The 17,457-nt window shown below is 44.9% G+C and overlaps 1 protein-coding gene and 1 long non-coding RNA gene across 2 annotated transcripts; both read left to right on the top strand.

Moving 5' to 3' along the window:
• Nucleotides 1–2,696: 2,696 nt before the first annotated feature.
• LOC128832329 (uncharacterized) lies at nt 2,697–16,380 on the top strand. The gene is made up of 2 exons (XR_008443961.1): nt 2,697–3,896; nt 15,755–16,380. It is a non-coding gene; the product is annotated as an uncharacterized LOC128832329 (long non-coding RNA).
• Nucleotides 4,302–6,925, top strand: TMEM158 (transmembrane protein 158). Its single transcript, XM_054019619.1, has one exon. The coding sequence runs from the start codon at nt 4,415–4,417 to the stop codon at nt 5,228–5,230; it is 816 nt and encodes a 271-aa protein (XP_053875594.1). The 5' UTR covers nt 4,302–4,414; the 3' UTR covers nt 5,231–6,925.
• Nucleotides 16,381–17,457: the final 1,077 nt, after the last annotated feature.

Below are 17,457 nucleotides of genomic sequence, written 5' to 3'. Positions count from 1 at the left end.
TAAATTCCACTTCAGACCTTCCCTAGCACATCAACAGATGCTACCTATCTGAGATACAATGATCTATAGTGCATATATTAATTTTATTTGTATTTGTATAGTCTAATATATGCAGAAGCTGAGCATGTCTCTTCATTTCTCTGTGTCTCAACTCTCTCCTTTATAAAATGAGGGTCATGAAATCTCTTTTGTAGAGTGCTTGGAGATCAATGGATGAAAAACACTATATAGGTATTATGCAATAATTAGTAATAATAACAACAGTAGTTTTTAAGTGTGCTGTGATACTCTTTGTATGATTGACTCGATACAGAGATTAATTGTATCTATCTATCTATCTAGGTTCTTATGGCCCCTATCAACATAGGACATTATTGGTTAATAAGTGATTTGCCATACCTTTTCCCATCTTTGTCCTCATGTGTTGTCTTTCTATAAACAGAAACACATATAATACCCTCCTGCATTCCCAGCCTCAGCCAAGATGTCATCTCTTAGTTCTTTACTATGATAGGTGGATATAATTTAAAATTCCTTTGGCAAGTTATCTTCCCTTCACTCAGCTTTCCCTTTTCCCCCTACACAAATTTCTCTAAACCTAGTAAACTCGTTTCTAGTAGCTCAGAAAGGAACTGGAGCACTGTCTGAGAACATCTGCCACCCTCTTCAGAAGATAACCTTACTTAAAATTTCAGGTTTGTCCCCAATCCCCTTATGCCAAAATCCTGATGTAATATAATTTGTTCTCATCACTGGTCAAACTATTTTGGCATTAAGTTATTTTGTCTATTATTGACTACATCACAGCTTTCTCCTTGCCTATTTGTTGCTGCTCACTGATAAAGTACAGCAGTGAAACTCCTATTAATACAGGTCTATGAGGCTGTACATGTGACCAAGAAGTGCAAGATGTGCTATGCAAATGTTTACACAGAAACCTATATAAGTGTGTGACATTGTACTCTATATGATTTTATGAAAATATGCTAATGTAACTGGAATATGCTTCATGCAAAAGGTCTCTTGTAAGGTATCATTACAAAGCTTATAATCTACTGAGTGCGATCATCCTATTTGTATAAATGTACCACTCTTGTATCTGAAACTAGAAATATGAAATATAACTCTGATGGCCTATTGTAATTATGCAAAGGGTGGGCCATTAATGGTGATTTGGAATCTTGATGACTCCCATTAACCAGGACAATTGACTGCAGATGGCTCTGTTTTACCTATAAGTCTGTATACGCGTGTGCTGGCAAGTGGGTAATGAAGTCTTACAGTGACATGTGATCATGTCACCTAAACTGGAATCCATCTTTAACATGGTGCTTTTCCATTGGGGGTGGGGGAAACCCAGAGGGACAAAGGATTCCCACCTTATACAAAAGATATATAAATGGGTGGAACAGAACAAAGAAGGCAGCCATCATGAGGAATCTCCTAGCTACCACCTGAGCTGGAACAAGGGCTGTACCAGGGGAAAGGATTGTGCCCAGACTAGGAAGGCATCCAGTCTGTGAAAAAAAGTATTGAAACATCTCTGAGGGTGAGATCTTATCTGTATTCAGTTTCTTACTGTATTAGATATAGACTTGCGAGTTTAATTTTATTTTACTTGGAATTCACTTTGTTACTACTTGGAACCACTTAAATCCTACTTTCTGTATTTAATAAAATACTTTTTACCTATTAATTAACCCAGAGTATGTATTAATACCTGGGGGGAGGGGGGGGAAACGGCTATGCATATCTCTCTGTCAGTGTCATAGAGGGCGAACAATTTATGAGTTTACCCTTTATAAGCTTTATACAGTGTAAAACGGATTTATTTAGGGTTTGGACCCCATTGGGAATTGGGCATCTAAGTGTTAAAGGCAGGAACACTTCTGTAAGCTGCCTTCAGTTAAGCCTGCAGCTGTTTGGGGCAAGTAATTCAGACCCTGGGTCTGTGTTGGAGCAGACGAGCGTGTCTGGTTCAACAAGACAGGGTGCTGGGGTCCCAGGCTGGCAGGGAAAGCAGGGGCAGAAGTAGTCTTGGCACATCAGTTGGAAGTTCCCAAGGGGGGTTCCGTGATCCAACCCATCACAAAGTGTATCTAAAATATATCAAAATATAATGAAAATAGGAGAAATGGAAATATATGGATTGAAAAACTTATTAAAACTAGAGAATCTAAACCAGATGTGAATTTTGTGGCATTTCAGAGCCAGACCTGGATCTAAACTTCATGCCTGACATAGATCTCTACAATGAGCCAAACCAAAAGCCTAGACCTAAACACACCATTTATGTTGGACAAATTCAGGTCAGGACACAAGTCCACTTTGGCACTCAGGTCCATCTCAAATTAAAACCAAGAAAATATTGTTTTGTCTTGATAAGCTTAGGCAATGACTATAGAGGAAAACCATATAGGGCCTGGTTCACTAGCCTTATTCATGTTGCATTGTACCTTACTCAGCTGAGACTATTTCAGTACTACTTCAGTATCAACCTCTCCTATTAGATTGTAAGATCTTTGGGGCAGAGATCCATCATTTTGTTCTATGTTTGTACAGCACCTAGCACAATAGGATTCTAGTCAATGACTAAGGTTCACAGGCACTATGGTAATACAAATAAATAAATCTCCCTCTCCAGGAGAACTTGCTGGAAAGAGGGTGGGGAAGGATACAGTGGGCAGTCATGGCTCTCCCTGGGGTAGTATAGTTCTGTCCGACCCCCAGTGCAGAGTGGTGGCTAAAGAATGCCACAACTGAGTCCCTATTGTTGTGTTCCTTGTCCACTCCCTGTATCTATTCTTCCTATTATTCTTATTATTATACCCTATCCATTTCTAAGGCTCTGTTCGCCTGGGAACGCTAAGCAGAGTGTCAAAAGTAAAACTATGGTAACTGTCAAATTATAAAACAGCCTGAAGTACAAAATGACACCGAAATTATTATAAAGCTGTCTTTTAAAAATATAAATCTCACACTAACTTAATATAATTGACAGTTTTATGTTTCTTGTAATTGTTTTCTTACTCAAATCTTTTATATAGGGATTAATTGTCCTCCAGCATATGACAGTGGATTAATCATTTATGAAAGTACATTCTCTCTCTCTAAATCAGAGCTGTGAACCTCGAATTGCCGGGCAAGGGCTAGGACTGGGTGATTCTTTCTTTCCAGGCTGCTGGAACTCCCTCTTGTGAACAAAGTATGACTTCCCTCTTTCAGAACAAAGTAACTTAAAGAAATGGATAAAAAAATAGCCAGGGGATCAGGCTTGACAGTTTCACAGCATTTCCTATAGTGTTTTTTATTTTTTATTTTCCCTTCTATAAACCCATAAGAAAGGAGCATCTGTAAAGTCAGTTCTCAGATGAACGTCCTTTGTGCTCTCAAAACACAATTCCTCAACACCCCCTTGCCCCCCAAAAAACACTGGAGGGATACAGTAGAAGAAACTAAATCGGACAGAATAGCGGGCTGTGGAGTGGAAGGTTGGTCCCTGCTCCTAGTGTAGTACACAATTACTTTTGTCTAGGTGCCCATATGGGTATTTCTCATTGTAGTAACATTATTGGGGATATTTGGAGAAAAAGGCAGTGTCCAGGGCCGCTGGAGCCAGTGGAGAATTCACGCCCTTTTCTGCCTCACGCACATTGTTCTGTGCTCTCCTGCTTTCCTCCGGCCAAAGGAAGAGGGAGAGCAATGGCTCCCAGTTTTCACTGGAAGTGCAGATGCTGCTGTTGGGGGTACTGAGAAAGTCTTCAAACCAGGGTGACACCGCATGGCATTCAGGTGCCCCCTTCTAAGAAAGCAGATCGGCCCAGAGACTCCGAATCAGGGGCACAAGAAATATACCCGTGCAAGAAGCTTTAAACCCTGGGAACCGGATTACGGAGGTAGGGGGAACCCAATCCGCGGTCTCAGCCTCTGAGTGCACACTGGAAATCACGCCTGGCCGGCTGGCGTTGTACGGGCTGGAGAGAATCGCCCTGTGGGGCAGGTGTCCTGGGGCGGGGGTGCGGAGGGAGGGCGCCCTGCCCCGCCCCGCCCCACAGAGGAGGGAGGAAGCTGGGCGCGGGGAGCGAGGGGAGCCCTGGCCGTGAGGGAGAAGGGGGCCCGTTCTGAGGGGGCCCCCACGTAGGGAGTGTGAGGGGTGCCTGCCTCTGATGCTGGGGGCAGCCCCGCAGAGCGCCTGAGCCGAGCAGGGCTCCCGCCCGGCCGCTCCTCCCGTCGGGGCTGAGCAGGGGGCGGAGGCGGGCTGCCGAGCTGCTGCCGTCACGCGCGCCTTTTCCCTCAGCCCTTCGCCGAGCAGCAGCGGCGGCCCCAGCCCGGCTCCCACGCCCTCCCCAGCCGGGTGGCGGGCGGCAGCGCCATGCAGCCTCCACCTCCTCCTCGCCGGCTCTGAGTCCATGCCATGCTGCTGCCGCCGCTCCTGCCGGCGCTGCTGGCCGCCTGCCTGCCCCCCTGCCAGGGCTGGAGCCCCGCCGCGGCCGGCGGGGGCCAGGAGGAGCCGGAGCTCTTGCTGCCCCCCATCAACTCCTCCTCGCGCTCCCTGGCCAGCCTGGAGCGGGACCTGCGCGGGGTGGGCGGGCAGGCTGAGGCGGGCAGCCCCAGCCAGGAGCCGCCTCCGGGCGCCGCCGGCCAGCAGCCGCCCCAGCCCCCCGAGGAGGCGCCCTGCAACATCAGCGTGCAGCGGCAGATGCTGAGCTCGCTGCTGGTGCGCTGGAGCCGCCCGCTGGGCATCCCGTGCGACCTGCTGCTCTTCTCCACCAACGGCCACGGGCGGGCCCTCTTCTCCGCCGCCTTCCACCGCGTGGGGCCGCCGCTGCTCATCGAGCACCTGGGGCTGGCGGCGGGGGGAGCCCAGCAGGATCTGCGCCTCTGCGTGGGCTGCAGCTGGGTGCGGGGGCGCCGGGTCGGGCGGCTCCGGGCAGCGGCCGCCGCCTCCTCCTCCTCCTCGCTGTCCGAGCCCGGCCAGTACTGGCTGCAGGGGGAGCCGCTGAATTTCTGCTGCCTGGATTTCAGCCTGGAGGAGCTGAAGGGGGAGCCGGGCTGGCGGCTGAACCGCAAGCCCATCGAGTCCACCCTGGTGGCTTGTTTCATGACTCTCGTCATCATCGTGTGGAGCGTGGCCGCCCTCATCTGGCCGGTGCCCATCATCGCCGGCTTCCTGCCCAACGGCATGGAGCAGAGGAGAAGCACTGCGGGCGCCACCGCCGCTGGCAAATAACCCCCCTCCCACCCCGGCTGGGGCCGCCCTCCTCCGTTTGCTGGGCGATCCGCTCCCGCGGGGCTCCCGAGACTGGGGCGGACGCTGGTGGACTCGCTTCCCCTCCCCGCGCGCTCTTTGTAAACGCTTAACCCGGGGTTGTTGTTGGTGGTGTGTGTGTGTGTAGCACTTTAAAGCCTTGCCCAAGTTTCTTGGTGTCCAATGCAGGCGAGTGTGGCGGTCGGGGATAGGGTGACCAGACAGCAAGTGTGAAAAATCGGGACAGGGGGTGGGGGGTAATAGGAGCCTATATAAGAAAAAGACCCAAAATTTGGGACTGTCCCTATAAAATCAGGACATCTGGTCACCCTAGTCGGGGGTTGTCTGGGACCTCACGGTTTCTCTGCAATGAATCCTTTGCGGAGCATTGCTCCCTCCCCAGTAGTCAAAGGGATTTGATTTTATTTTCATGTGCCCAAGATTCATAGCAGAAAACGACCAAATCCTGTGTATTTGTTTTCTATATTTAATAGGCGTTTTAAATGGACGTTTTAGTAAAAAAAAATAAAAAATAATAATTAAAAAAAAAAACCCGAAAAACCCTATTCAATTGCAGTTGTTTTAGTCAGAGTAGCTATTTGTATATGAACAAATTTGTCGTAGCAGTTTTATTTACATCAGACGAATCTTTTCTGGCAGGATTTAAAACTGATATATTGTTATTGCTGAAACTGAACTTTAATGAAACTTTTACAATGTATTTCCCATTTCAGATAATGTGTATTTAATATTGTAGTTCTGCGTTACTTGGCTTTTAATACAGAGATTTTCTTTCTGGAAGTCATGCTTAGCCTTCTGTTGCTCTGTTTCTCCCAGGATGGGAAAGAAGGGTTCTGCAAAATTCCCAGTTCTCCTAGCTGATGGTGAAGACCATCAATAGAAATGAGGGTCTGTTACGTGTGTTATTAGAGGAAATGGATTGATGGTCACCCAAAAGCTTTTTCTACAGTATTTGCCCTTCTTTCAGAATACAAATAATGGGATTCTGCTTCCATTGGAATTAATCTTCAAAACTTCCACTCACTTCAGGATAAGAATCAGTGGTCTAGATCCTTAAGTGGAGTTCACCAGCATAGCTGCATTAACTTCTATGGAGCTGTGCCCATTTACACGTTCCTTGGGGTCTGTTGACTTCAACAGAGCTAGACAAGTACCTACCATCTGAGGATCTGGCCCACTATTTGTACTGTATCCAAACCAGTTGGAAAACAACTCTCTGTGACTCCGACAAAGTGCATGGCTCAAAGCAAGCTCAAATACACTTGCAGAAGGAATTGTAATATAGTACTTCTTTGTGACTATTCGTCTTAAAGGGGTACGGTCAGGTTGTTTAACCCCAAATTTAGGGGTTGGGTAGGGAAGGCATTATAAACCTAGAATCGGATTTTGACTGGCCCCCTGTTTAAAGGGAGAGAGAGGCTGTAAGAAACCTCCTTTCTTGTGTCCCCTACACAGTGGTCAGCCACAACTGATGTCTCTGAAATTTCACATGCCTGAAAAGCTCAGTGTAAATTAAGGAATGATTTTGTTTGAACTTTTTAGCTCTATAAGGGACCATATCCTCTTTGCATTAGCCAAATGAATTGTCCAGCTGAAGTCAATGAGACCAGTTGTGGGAATAAAGCGAACAAGACTTGTGATAAGATTTCTAACTTTTTTGCCAGTGTCAGCATCTTTGATTTCTAGGCACATCTGAGCTCACTCTGATGGCTAATTTAACACGACATGAGCATTTTTGTTTAATTCTTCTAGGGTTTATGTAGATGAGATAAGGCAACTCATATTGGCATGAAAAGTTTGAATGGGTTAAATCCTGTTAGAATTCTGTTTTTGTATTTATTTTACTATTTTTAAACAAGTAAAGGACAACATTAGTAAAATAAATTTATGCAATATTTTATACCATATGAAATTTGATGAAAGAGAATGCAGAGAAAACAGTATGCTGAGCATACTGGATGAAATAGATAAAATAAATAAAATATATATTTAAAAATCTTATATTTTAGGGGTTTATCCTGCAGCTCTCACTCAGACAATAGGTCCACTGTGTCAATGGAACCTTATTTTAACAAATATAGGCTCCATTCACCATGAAAAATGTTCATGTTACCTATTGATCTGTGGCATTTTCTGCTGTGTAGCTAGTTCACTGAATCCTATCTTTCTGTTCTTGATGTGAGAAATACATTTCCATTTTGTATGGATTATTTTTTTCAGAAATGAGAAATGCACATAAAAGCAAATATTTGCTTTATGTACCTTTGATACCCTGGGTGACTCAAACCTCCTAAAATATAAATACAGGGGCCCCGGGAGAATATTGCATCCAGGTACAAATGAAGCCATGTCAACATCCTCCCAAATGCGTCTAAGTGCTATAGAGCCTGTACATATATAATAAAATATCTAGTGAAGATTTACAGTGCCAGCAAGGCATTATTGTTAACAAGAGCACACACGTAGGCAGAGAGGGCTAATTACCTTGGATTGAACTAACGGGCTGATTCTGCAAAATACTGAACATTCTTTTTCTGATCCAACAAAGCACTTGAGCATATGTTTAAATTTAAGATCTTTATGGGCCCAATTCTCTTCTCACACCAATTTCACTAGCAAAGCTCCATAGATTTCATCTGAATTTCACTAACTTAAGCAAAAGGAGAATTGGGTCTTATAAAATTACCATTTTTAACAATTCTTCTTTTAGCTGATGCCTACAGAAACATATCAAGAATGACTAAAATGTTAATACAAAATAGATATACAGACTATAAAGTTAAGGGTGAGTTCCCTAGCTCATACCACAATCTACTTGAATGCAAATTTTATATAAATGCAGCTCTAATTATCGTATGTTATGCTGCATCAATAAACAAGTGAGAAAATGGAGGAGAAGAATTTGCTTTCAATCTACCTATATACCTCAACATAAGTAGGGCACTTGTTAAAATAACTTTTGTTATAGTATGAGATGTTAGAATGGATGGATCATGTAAAATCAGAAAAGGACAAATCCTGTTCTCAGCACAAATTAATTTGTTGTGCTCTAGAAAGATCTGTCTCAGATCAAGGAGACAGTGTGGGCTTCTCCTTGGGTTGCAGTAACCTCTGTGGCTAAGCATGCTCCATTCACAGGGGGGGAATAGCCAGTGGAACTGCATTGTGGGAGATGCATCAGCATTGTCTCTGGACCCTAAAACTCCCCTGGTATGCAGGGACCTTCTGGAGAGCCAAGTTGCATGGGGCGCAGAAGATATATACCCATTGTACAGACTGCCAGAATAATTTTCCCCAAAGGGCCTTGTATGCCCATAGAAATGGAGGCAAGATTTGTCCCCTGAAGAATAAAATTTCAAAGCTTGGTATGGTCCGGGCAATACCCAAGATTCTCTGTCATCTTTGGTCCCAAGTCAATAGTAAAGTAATTGATTCTTGGATTTTAAGACAGTAGTGATCATTATGATGAGATAGCCTCCTACATAACACAGCAATAGAACTTCACGCAGTGATTCATGCATCTATCCCAATAGTAGCAATGAAAATGATCTCTTCTAACTTGGTTCAAGACACTACTATGATTCTCAGTAACTAAGGATGCGGTCCTTTAGTTCTCATTCAGGCAATGCTTTCATCAATGTCGATGGGAATTTTATCTAAATAAATAGATTCATAGACTTTAAGGTCAGAAGGGACTATTATGATTGTCTAGTCTGACCTCCTGCACAATGCAGGCCACAGAATCCCACCCACCCACCCCTGCAATAAACCCCTAACCTATGCCTGAGCTATTGAAGTCCTCAAATCATGGTTTAAAGACGTCAAGGTGCAGAGACTCCTCCAGCAAGTGACCAGTGCCCTACGCAGCTGAGGAAGGTGAAAAACCCCCAGGGCCTCTGCCAGTCTGCCCTGGAGGAAAATTCCATTCCAACCCCAAATATGGCGATCAGCTCAACCCTGAGCATGTGGGCAAGACTCACCAGCCAGACACCCAGGAAAGAATTCTCTGTAGTAACTCAGATCCTACCCCATCTAACATCCCATCACAGGCCATGGGTCATATTTACCGCTAATAGTCAAAGATCAATTAATTGCCAAAATTAGGCTATCCCATCATACCATCCCCTCCATAAACTTATCAAGCTTAGTCTTGAAGCCAGATATGTCTTTTGCCCCTACTGCTCCCCTTGGAAGGCTGTTCTAGAACTTCACTCCTCTGATGGTTAGAAACTTTAGTCTAATTTCAAATCTAAACTTCCTGATGGCCAGTTTATATCCATTTGTTCTTGTGTCCACATTGGTATTGAGCTTAAATAATTCCTCTCCCTCCCTGGTATTTATCCCTCTAATCAGGGCCGGCTCCAGGCACCAGCCTGGCAAGCAGGTGCTTGGGGCGGCCGCTCCGGAGAGGGGCGGCACGTCCAGGTATTCGGCGGCAATTCGGTGGACGGTCCCTCACTCCCGCTGGGAGCAAAGGACCTCCCGCCGAATTGCTGCCGCAGATCGCGGGTTTTTTTTTTTTTTTGTGGCTGCTTGGGGCGGCCAAAACCCTGGAGCTGGCCCTGCCTCTAATATATTTATAGAGAGCAATTATATCTCCCCTCAGCCTTCTTTTGATTAGGCTAAACAAGCCAAGCTCTTTGACACTCCTTTCATAAGACAGGTTTTCCATTCCTCAGATCATCCTAGTAGCCCTTTGCTGTACCTGTTCCAGTATGAATTCATTCTTCTTAAACGTGGGAGACCAAATTGCACACAGTATTCCAGATGAGGTCTCACCCGTGCCTTGTATAATGGTACTAACACCTCCTTATCTCTACTGGAAATACCTCGCCTGATGAATCCCAAGACTGCATTAGCTTTTTTCATGGCCATATCACATTGGTGGCTCATAGTCATCTTGTGATCAACCAATACTCCGATGTCCTTCTCCTCCTCTGTTACTTCCAACTGATGAATCCCCAGCTTATAACAAAAATCCTTGTGATTAGTCCCTAAATGCATGACCTTGCACTTTTCACTATTAAATTTCATCCTATTACTATTACTCCAGTTTACAAGGTCATCCAGATCTTCCTGTATGATATCCCGGTCCCTCTCTGTATTGGCAATACCTCCCAGCTTTGTGTCATCCGCAAACTTTATTAGCACACTTCTACTTTTTGTGCCAAGGTCAGTAATAAAAAGATTAAATAAGATGGGTCCCAAAACCGATCCCTGAGGAACTCCACTAGTAACCTCCCTCCAGCTGACAGTTCACCTTTCAGTATGACCCATTGTAGTCTCCCCTTTAACCAGTTCCTTATCCACCTTTCAATTTTCATACTGATCCCCATCTTTTCCAATTTAACTAATAATTCCCCATGTGGAACCGTATCAAATGTCTTACTGCAATCGAGGTAAATTAGATCCACTGCATTTCCTTTGTCTAAAAAGACTGTTACCTTCTCAAAGAAGGAGATCAGGTTGGTTTGGCATGATCTACCTTTTGTAAAACCATGTTGTATTTTGTCCCATTTACCATTGACCTCAATGTCCTTAACTACTTTCTCCTTCAAATTTTTTTCCAAGACCTTGCATACTACAGATGTCAAACTAACAGATCTGTAGTTACCCGGATCACTTTTTCCCCCCTTTATTAAAAATAGGAACTATGTTAGCAATTCTCCAGTCATACAGTACAACCTCTGAGTTTACAGATTCATTAAAAATTCTTGCTAATGGGCTTGCAATTTCATGTGCCAGTTCCTTTAATATTCTTGGATGAAGATTATCGGGGCCCCGATTTAGTCCCATTAAGCTGTTCAAGCTTGGCTTCTACCTCAGATGTGGTAATATCTACCTCCAAATCCTCATTCCCATTTGTCATCTTGCCATTATCCCTACGCTCCTCATTAGCCTCATTAAAGACTAAGGCAAAGTATTTGTTTAGATATTGGCCATGCCTAGATTATCCATAACCTCCACTCCATCCTCAGTTTTTAGCGGCCCACTTCTTTCTTTGTTTTCTTCTTATATATATGGCTATAGAACCTTTTGCTATTGGTTTTAATTCCCTTTGCAAGGTCCAACTCTACATGGCTTTTGGCCTTTCTCACTTTATCCCTACATGTTCTGACCTCAATAAGGTAGCTCTCCTTGCTGATCCCTCCCATCTTCCACTCCTTGTAGGCTTTCTGCTTTTTCTTAATCACCTCTCTGAGATGCTTGCTCATCCAGCTTGGTCTACAACTCCTGCCTATGAATTCCCCCTCCCCTGCCCCTTTCTTGGGATGCAGGCTTCTGATAGTTTCTCCAGGCCTCCTCCACATTTAGATCCACAAGTTCTACAGTCCAATCCACTTCCTTAACTAATTTCCTTATTTTTTTAAAGTTAGCCCTTTTGAAATTAAAAACCCTTGTCACAGATCTATTTTTGTTTATCCTTCCATTTAGTTTGAACTGAATTAGCTCATGATCGCGCGAACCAAGTTTGTCCCCTACAACCATTTCTTCTATGAGGTCTTCACTACTCACCAAAACCAAATCTAAAATGTCATCTCCTACTGTTGGTTCAGCAACTACTTGTTGAAGGAATCCATCAGCTATCTCATCCAAGAAAATCTGAGCCCTATTATTATTATTACTAGCACTTATTCTCCAGTCTATATCTGGGAAGTTAAAGTCTCCCATGATCACACAATTCCCATTAGTATTTACTTCATTAAAAACATTAAAGAGGTCTCCATCCATATCCAAATTGGATCCCGGCGTCTGTAGCACATCCCAAGCACTATCCCAGGGGAGGCTCTAGTAGCTTTCTTCCCCAATGTGATTTTTGCCCAGACAGACTCTGTCTTATCCATTCCATCACTTCTTATTTCTACAGTCTACCTCATCATGGATATACAATGATACTCCACCACCTTTGCCTTTATTTCTGTCTTTCCTAAACAGCACATACCCTTCAATACCTATACTCCAGTCATGACTACTATTCCACCATGTTTCTGTTATCCCTATAATATCTGGTTTCACTTCCTGCACCAGTAATTCTAGTTCCTCCATTTTGTTACCTAGGCTCCTTGCGTTGGTGTACAAACATCTTAATTTTTGCTGTTTGGCTTCACTCACATTCTTTACCCGATTAGGCACAGACATTCTATGGCCAGTATCACCTATTAGACTGGTATCTACACTACCCTTCCTCCTTATGTCCATTCTCCTACCCATGGCTGTATCCTTTCTTACTTCATTTTCTTCCCTCTCAATTTTAAAATCCAGCATTGAGATTACCTGGACATCTCCCAACCATTTCCCCCAAATTCCTAGTTTAAAGCTCTCTTAATCAGCTGTGCCAGCCTCCATCTTAGAAGTCTATTTCCCTCCCTACTCAGGTGAAGTCCATCCAGAGAACAGTCCTCTGTCCATGAATGCCTCCCAGTGGACATACATCCCAAAGCCCTCCTTATAGAACCACTGCCTGAGCCATCTGTTGATCATTATAATCTTGTCACACCTTTGTTGCCCTTCTCTAGGAACAGGCAGAATCCCACTGAAGATCACCTGAGCCTCAATTTCCTTAAGCATCTTCCCCAGCCTGGCATAGTCTCCCTTGATATGTTCCAGCGAGAATCTAGCCGTATCATTTGTTCCCGCATGAAGGACAATCAGTGGATTCTTTCCCGCTCCCATGAGGATCTTCTTCAGCCTCAGGTCCACATCCCGTATCTTAGCACCTGGCAGACAGTACACCCTTCTGTTCTCTGGATCAGCTCTGGTTACAGGCCTGTCTGTTCTTCTCAGTAAGGAGTCCCCAATCATGTAGACCTGCCTTTTCCTGGTGATGGTGCGATTCTCCGGTTTATCCCCTGTTCCCTCTGGCTGCAAGTCCTCTCGATTCCTATTCTCCCTTGCAATCCTCTGCAACCCATCCTGTATCCTCCTGGGGCTCATATTTGGTGTTATCTCCATTGACTTCCCCTCTTCCTATAGAACTAGCTGTTCTTCTCTTCTTCCTTGCCCTCCCACGTTCAGACACCATCGGCTTTGCCCCTTCCTCATTTTCCAACTTTGCAAACCTGTTCCTGAGCTCTATTTCTCCTTCACTTGCCCTTTTTTCCCTTTGCCTGGTTCTCTTAGTCACATGCTTCCACTGTCCACTTTCCTCACCCAGCAGTCTCCTCTCAGAGTTCTTTGGTCCTGCTTCCATCTGCAAGTCTGAGCTTTTCCTTTCAGCCTCCTCATGTCTTTGCTCCATCATCTGCTCAAACCTCCTTCTAAACTCAACCAGAGTTTCCACCTGCATCTCCAATCCTCGGATCTTTTCTTCCATCAGCTCTATCAGGTGGCACTTCATGCAGACGAAACACTTTTCAGGTACCCCCTCCAGGATCATGTACATGCCGCAGCTTTCACATACAGTCATCTTCATTGTGTCTTTCACTGCTTGGGTCACTACCACTGCTGCCTCTGTATCTGTCATAGACTTCCCACCTAAGTCCTGTTAGTCCGGGAAACACAAACCAAACCAAAACACCACCAAACACAGCAAAACAACCCCCCAACGAGCACCACAACACTGCCAGACCACCACACACTCCCTTCACTAGCCTGTCTGTTCCTCTGCCTGGTTCTCCTAGTCTTCCCCCCAGACTCCCCTTACAAATTCCCACTCAAACTCCCCTGTTTACCACTCTGTTTGCTGGCTCCTGTTCCGCTGCCTGACTGGCTACCTTTATAGGACCCCTAATCAGAGAAGCCCTGCCCCCTAATCAGGGCTCAGCTTCTCTCCCAGCACACTGCCCCTACCTGCCTCTACAAATGCCTTCTCCAACAGAACTCCCACTCAAACTGTTTACAGCTCTGTTTGCTGGCTCCAGTGTCACTGCAGCTGTCTAAATATGGAAGCATCAGACCCATATAAACTGATGCATGTCTTTAATAATCTGGATCATCAGCTAGTTTGGGATTTTAACTATATACAGAGCTGGTGTCTATGTTTTTTTCCTGTTTCACTAGCAGTGTAATTTTTATAATTTCTTTTCAAGGGATGAGTCTAAGCCATATTCCCACCTGTCTGGATTTATTTTTAAAACCAGTTGTTATCAGGGACAGCACAAGAGGAGGATTAGTAGCCCAAATATAATTATTCTTATTCTCCGTGATTCCTATGTGAGGCCTTGTTTTGTGTAATAAGAAGTTAAAGCGGGGTGGGAGGGGAGGTGCGGGACAGGGAAGGATGATGAAAAGACAAAAAAAGATCAGTTATTTTTTCTTTGTCAAATATTTTGTAAATCTGGTTCTCTTATAAATTATACTTAGTTTATTCTAGCATTTGTTTGCTGGAAAGCAAGGATTAATGTTGGAGCATTGGAATGGAGGCAAATCTTTGTTTCTTTATATTTGATGCAAGTTTATTATCTTTTGTTTTTTGGTTCCAAGAACCAACAAATTCTTTCCCTAAAAAAGATTTAGCATTAGGGGTTAGTATACTTATTTAGGTTATATGATCAGTGCTAGACTAGTAAATTGTTGGTTCAGGTCTAGCATAAAGGGTCGGTTTTATATATATTTAAAAAAATTATTTATGCTTTATAAGAATAGTAGCAGGTAGGTACCCAGTTTTTAGAAATGACATTATTGTAAGCATTGTTACTTAGTGCAGAGTATTTCAACGTAGTAAGAATATACATGGGTAATTGGGGCACTATTATTATTCAAGAATGTATAGGGTTATTTGAAGCATTATTATTATATATTAATAGGTCAGCAATAGTCAGTGTAGTCTTTTTTAATACACGCATAACTACATACGTGTTGGGACAGAATTGTTGTATTCAGATAAATATACAGGTTTTATTTATTCAGAATCCAGTTCAGCAACTCTTACATTAATTAGTAACTACAGTAGCCCCACTGACCTCAATAGGACTATCTGTGATGGTAAATACTGCTCAGCATGGCAGCGTATGGTCCCGGTGTTTGCTGGCATGCAGAGAACATCCATTCCTAGCCCGTTCCTGCTCAGCTGAATAGAAATGTTCCCCGCTGTTAGCCACGCGGTAGAGGGGAGGGGTGAAGTGATCATCCCAGAGAATTAGGTGTGTGTGTGTGGGGGGGGGTAGTTGGGTTTGTGCTGCATGTTAACCCAGAAATTGCAGCCCCTCCTTTTACATTGTAAACCCATTTTAAATGGCCAACCCAATGGGTGCTTGGTATGGGAAATGAGGACGCTACTGTTTGAAACCATTCCCACATGTTAAGAAGGTTAAAAAAGCCAAAAGACTGTGCTTACCATGGCTGCCTGCAAATCTGTTGCCTGGCACTGCATGAGTGATCTCTCACACCAAACCAGCAGGCCCTCAATATAAGAGGAAAAATGCGACCTTGTAACAAAAGCACAAGTGCTGTGTAATGTGAATAGCAAAATATAATGTGAAAGAGTGTACCCATTGTTCTCTAAAATGTGTCTTTTTTAACTACCTCTCCCTTCTCCTCCACCAGCTGCAAATGTTTCTCCTTCACAGAGGCTAGTGAAGATTAGAAGGAGAAAACGGTGAACTTGGGATGATATGTTCTCGGAGCTCCAGATGTCCTCCCACTCTGTCAGAGCACAGCAGAATGCGTGGAGGCAGTCAATGTCAGAGTGCAAAAAAGCACAATATGAATGAGAGGAGAGGTGGCGGGCTGAATTGTGGGCTGAAGAGAGCAAGTGGCGGGCTGAAGAGGATAGGTGGCGTCAGCTGGCTGACAGAAGGCAAGAGTCGATGCTCTGGCTGCTGGAGCATCAAACTGATATGCTCCAGCATATGGTTGAGCTGCAGGAAAGGCAGCAGGAGCAGAGACCGCTGCCACAGCCCCTGTGTAACCAACAGCCCTCCTCCCCAAGTTCCATAGCCTCGTCACCCAAACGCCCAAGAACGCGGTGGAGGGGCCTCCGGCCACCCAGTCTCTCCACCCCAGATGATTGCCCAAGCATCAGAAGGCTGGCCTTCAATAAGAGTTAAAGTTTTAAAGTTTTAAACTGCAGTGTGTCCTTTTCCTTCCCTCCTCCCCCACCCCTCCCGGGCTACCTTGGCAGTTATCCCCCTAGTTGTGTGATGAATTAATAAAGAATGCATGAATGTGAAGTAACAATGACTTTATTGCCTCTGCAAGCGGTGCTCGAAGGGGGGAGGGGAGGGTGGTTAGTTTACAGGAAAGTAGAGTGAACTGGGGGGGGCAGAGGGTTCATCAAGGAGAAACAAACAGAAGTTTCACACTGTAGCCTGGCCAGTCACAAAACTCGTTTTCAAAGCTTCTGTGATGCGCACCGTGCCCTGCTGTGCTCTTCTAACTGCCGTGGTGTCTGCCTGCGTGTAATCAGCGGCCAGGCGATTTGCCTCAACCTCCCACCCCGCCATAAATGTCTCCCCCTTACTCTCACAGATATTGTGGAGCACACAGCCAGCAGCAATAACAATTGGAATATTGGCTTTGCTGAGGTCTATCCGAGTCAGTAAACTGCGCCAGTGCGCTTTTAAACGTCCAAATGCACATTCCACCACCATTCGGCACTTGCTCAGCCTATAGTTGAACAGGTCCTGACTACTGTCCAGGCTGCCTGTGTACAGCTTCATGAGCCATGGCATTAAGGGGTAGGCTGGGTCCCCAAGGATCACGATAGGCATTTCAACATCCCCAACGGTTATTTTCTGGTCCGGGAAGAAAGTCCCTTCCTCCAGCTTTTGAAACAGACCAGAGTTCCTGAAGACACGAGCATCATGTACCTTTCCTGGCCATCCCATGTTGATGTTAGTGAAATGTCCCTTGTGATCCACCAGGGCTTGCAGCAGCATTGAAAAGTACCCTTTGCTGTTTATGTACTCGGTGGCTTGGTGCTCCAGTGACAAGGTAGGGATATGGGTTCCGTCTATCGCCCCACCACAGTTTGGGAATCCCATTGCAGCAAAGCCATCCACTATGGCCTGCACATTTCCTAGAGTCACTACCCTTGATATCACCAGGTCTTTGATTGCCCTGGCAACTTGGATCACAGCAGCCCCCACAGTAGATTTGCCCACTCCAAATTGATTCCCGACTGACCGGTAGCTGTCTGGCGTTGCAAGCTCCCACAGGGCTATCACCACTCGCTTCTCAACTGTGAGGGCTGCTCTCATCCTGGTATTCTGGCACTTCAGGGCAGGGGAAAGCAAGTCACAAAGTTC

The sequence above is a fragment of the Malaclemys terrapin genome, chromosome 2 (genome assembly GCF_027887155.1).
Source record: "Malaclemys terrapin pileata isolate rMalTer1 chromosome 2, rMalTer1.hap1, whole genome shotgun sequence".
Taxonomy (NCBI): Eukaryota; Metazoa; Chordata; order Testudines; family Emydidae; genus Malaclemys; species Malaclemys terrapin.
Note: the sequence above shows the minus strand (reverse complement) of the source record. Positions and strands in the feature narration are given on the sequence as shown.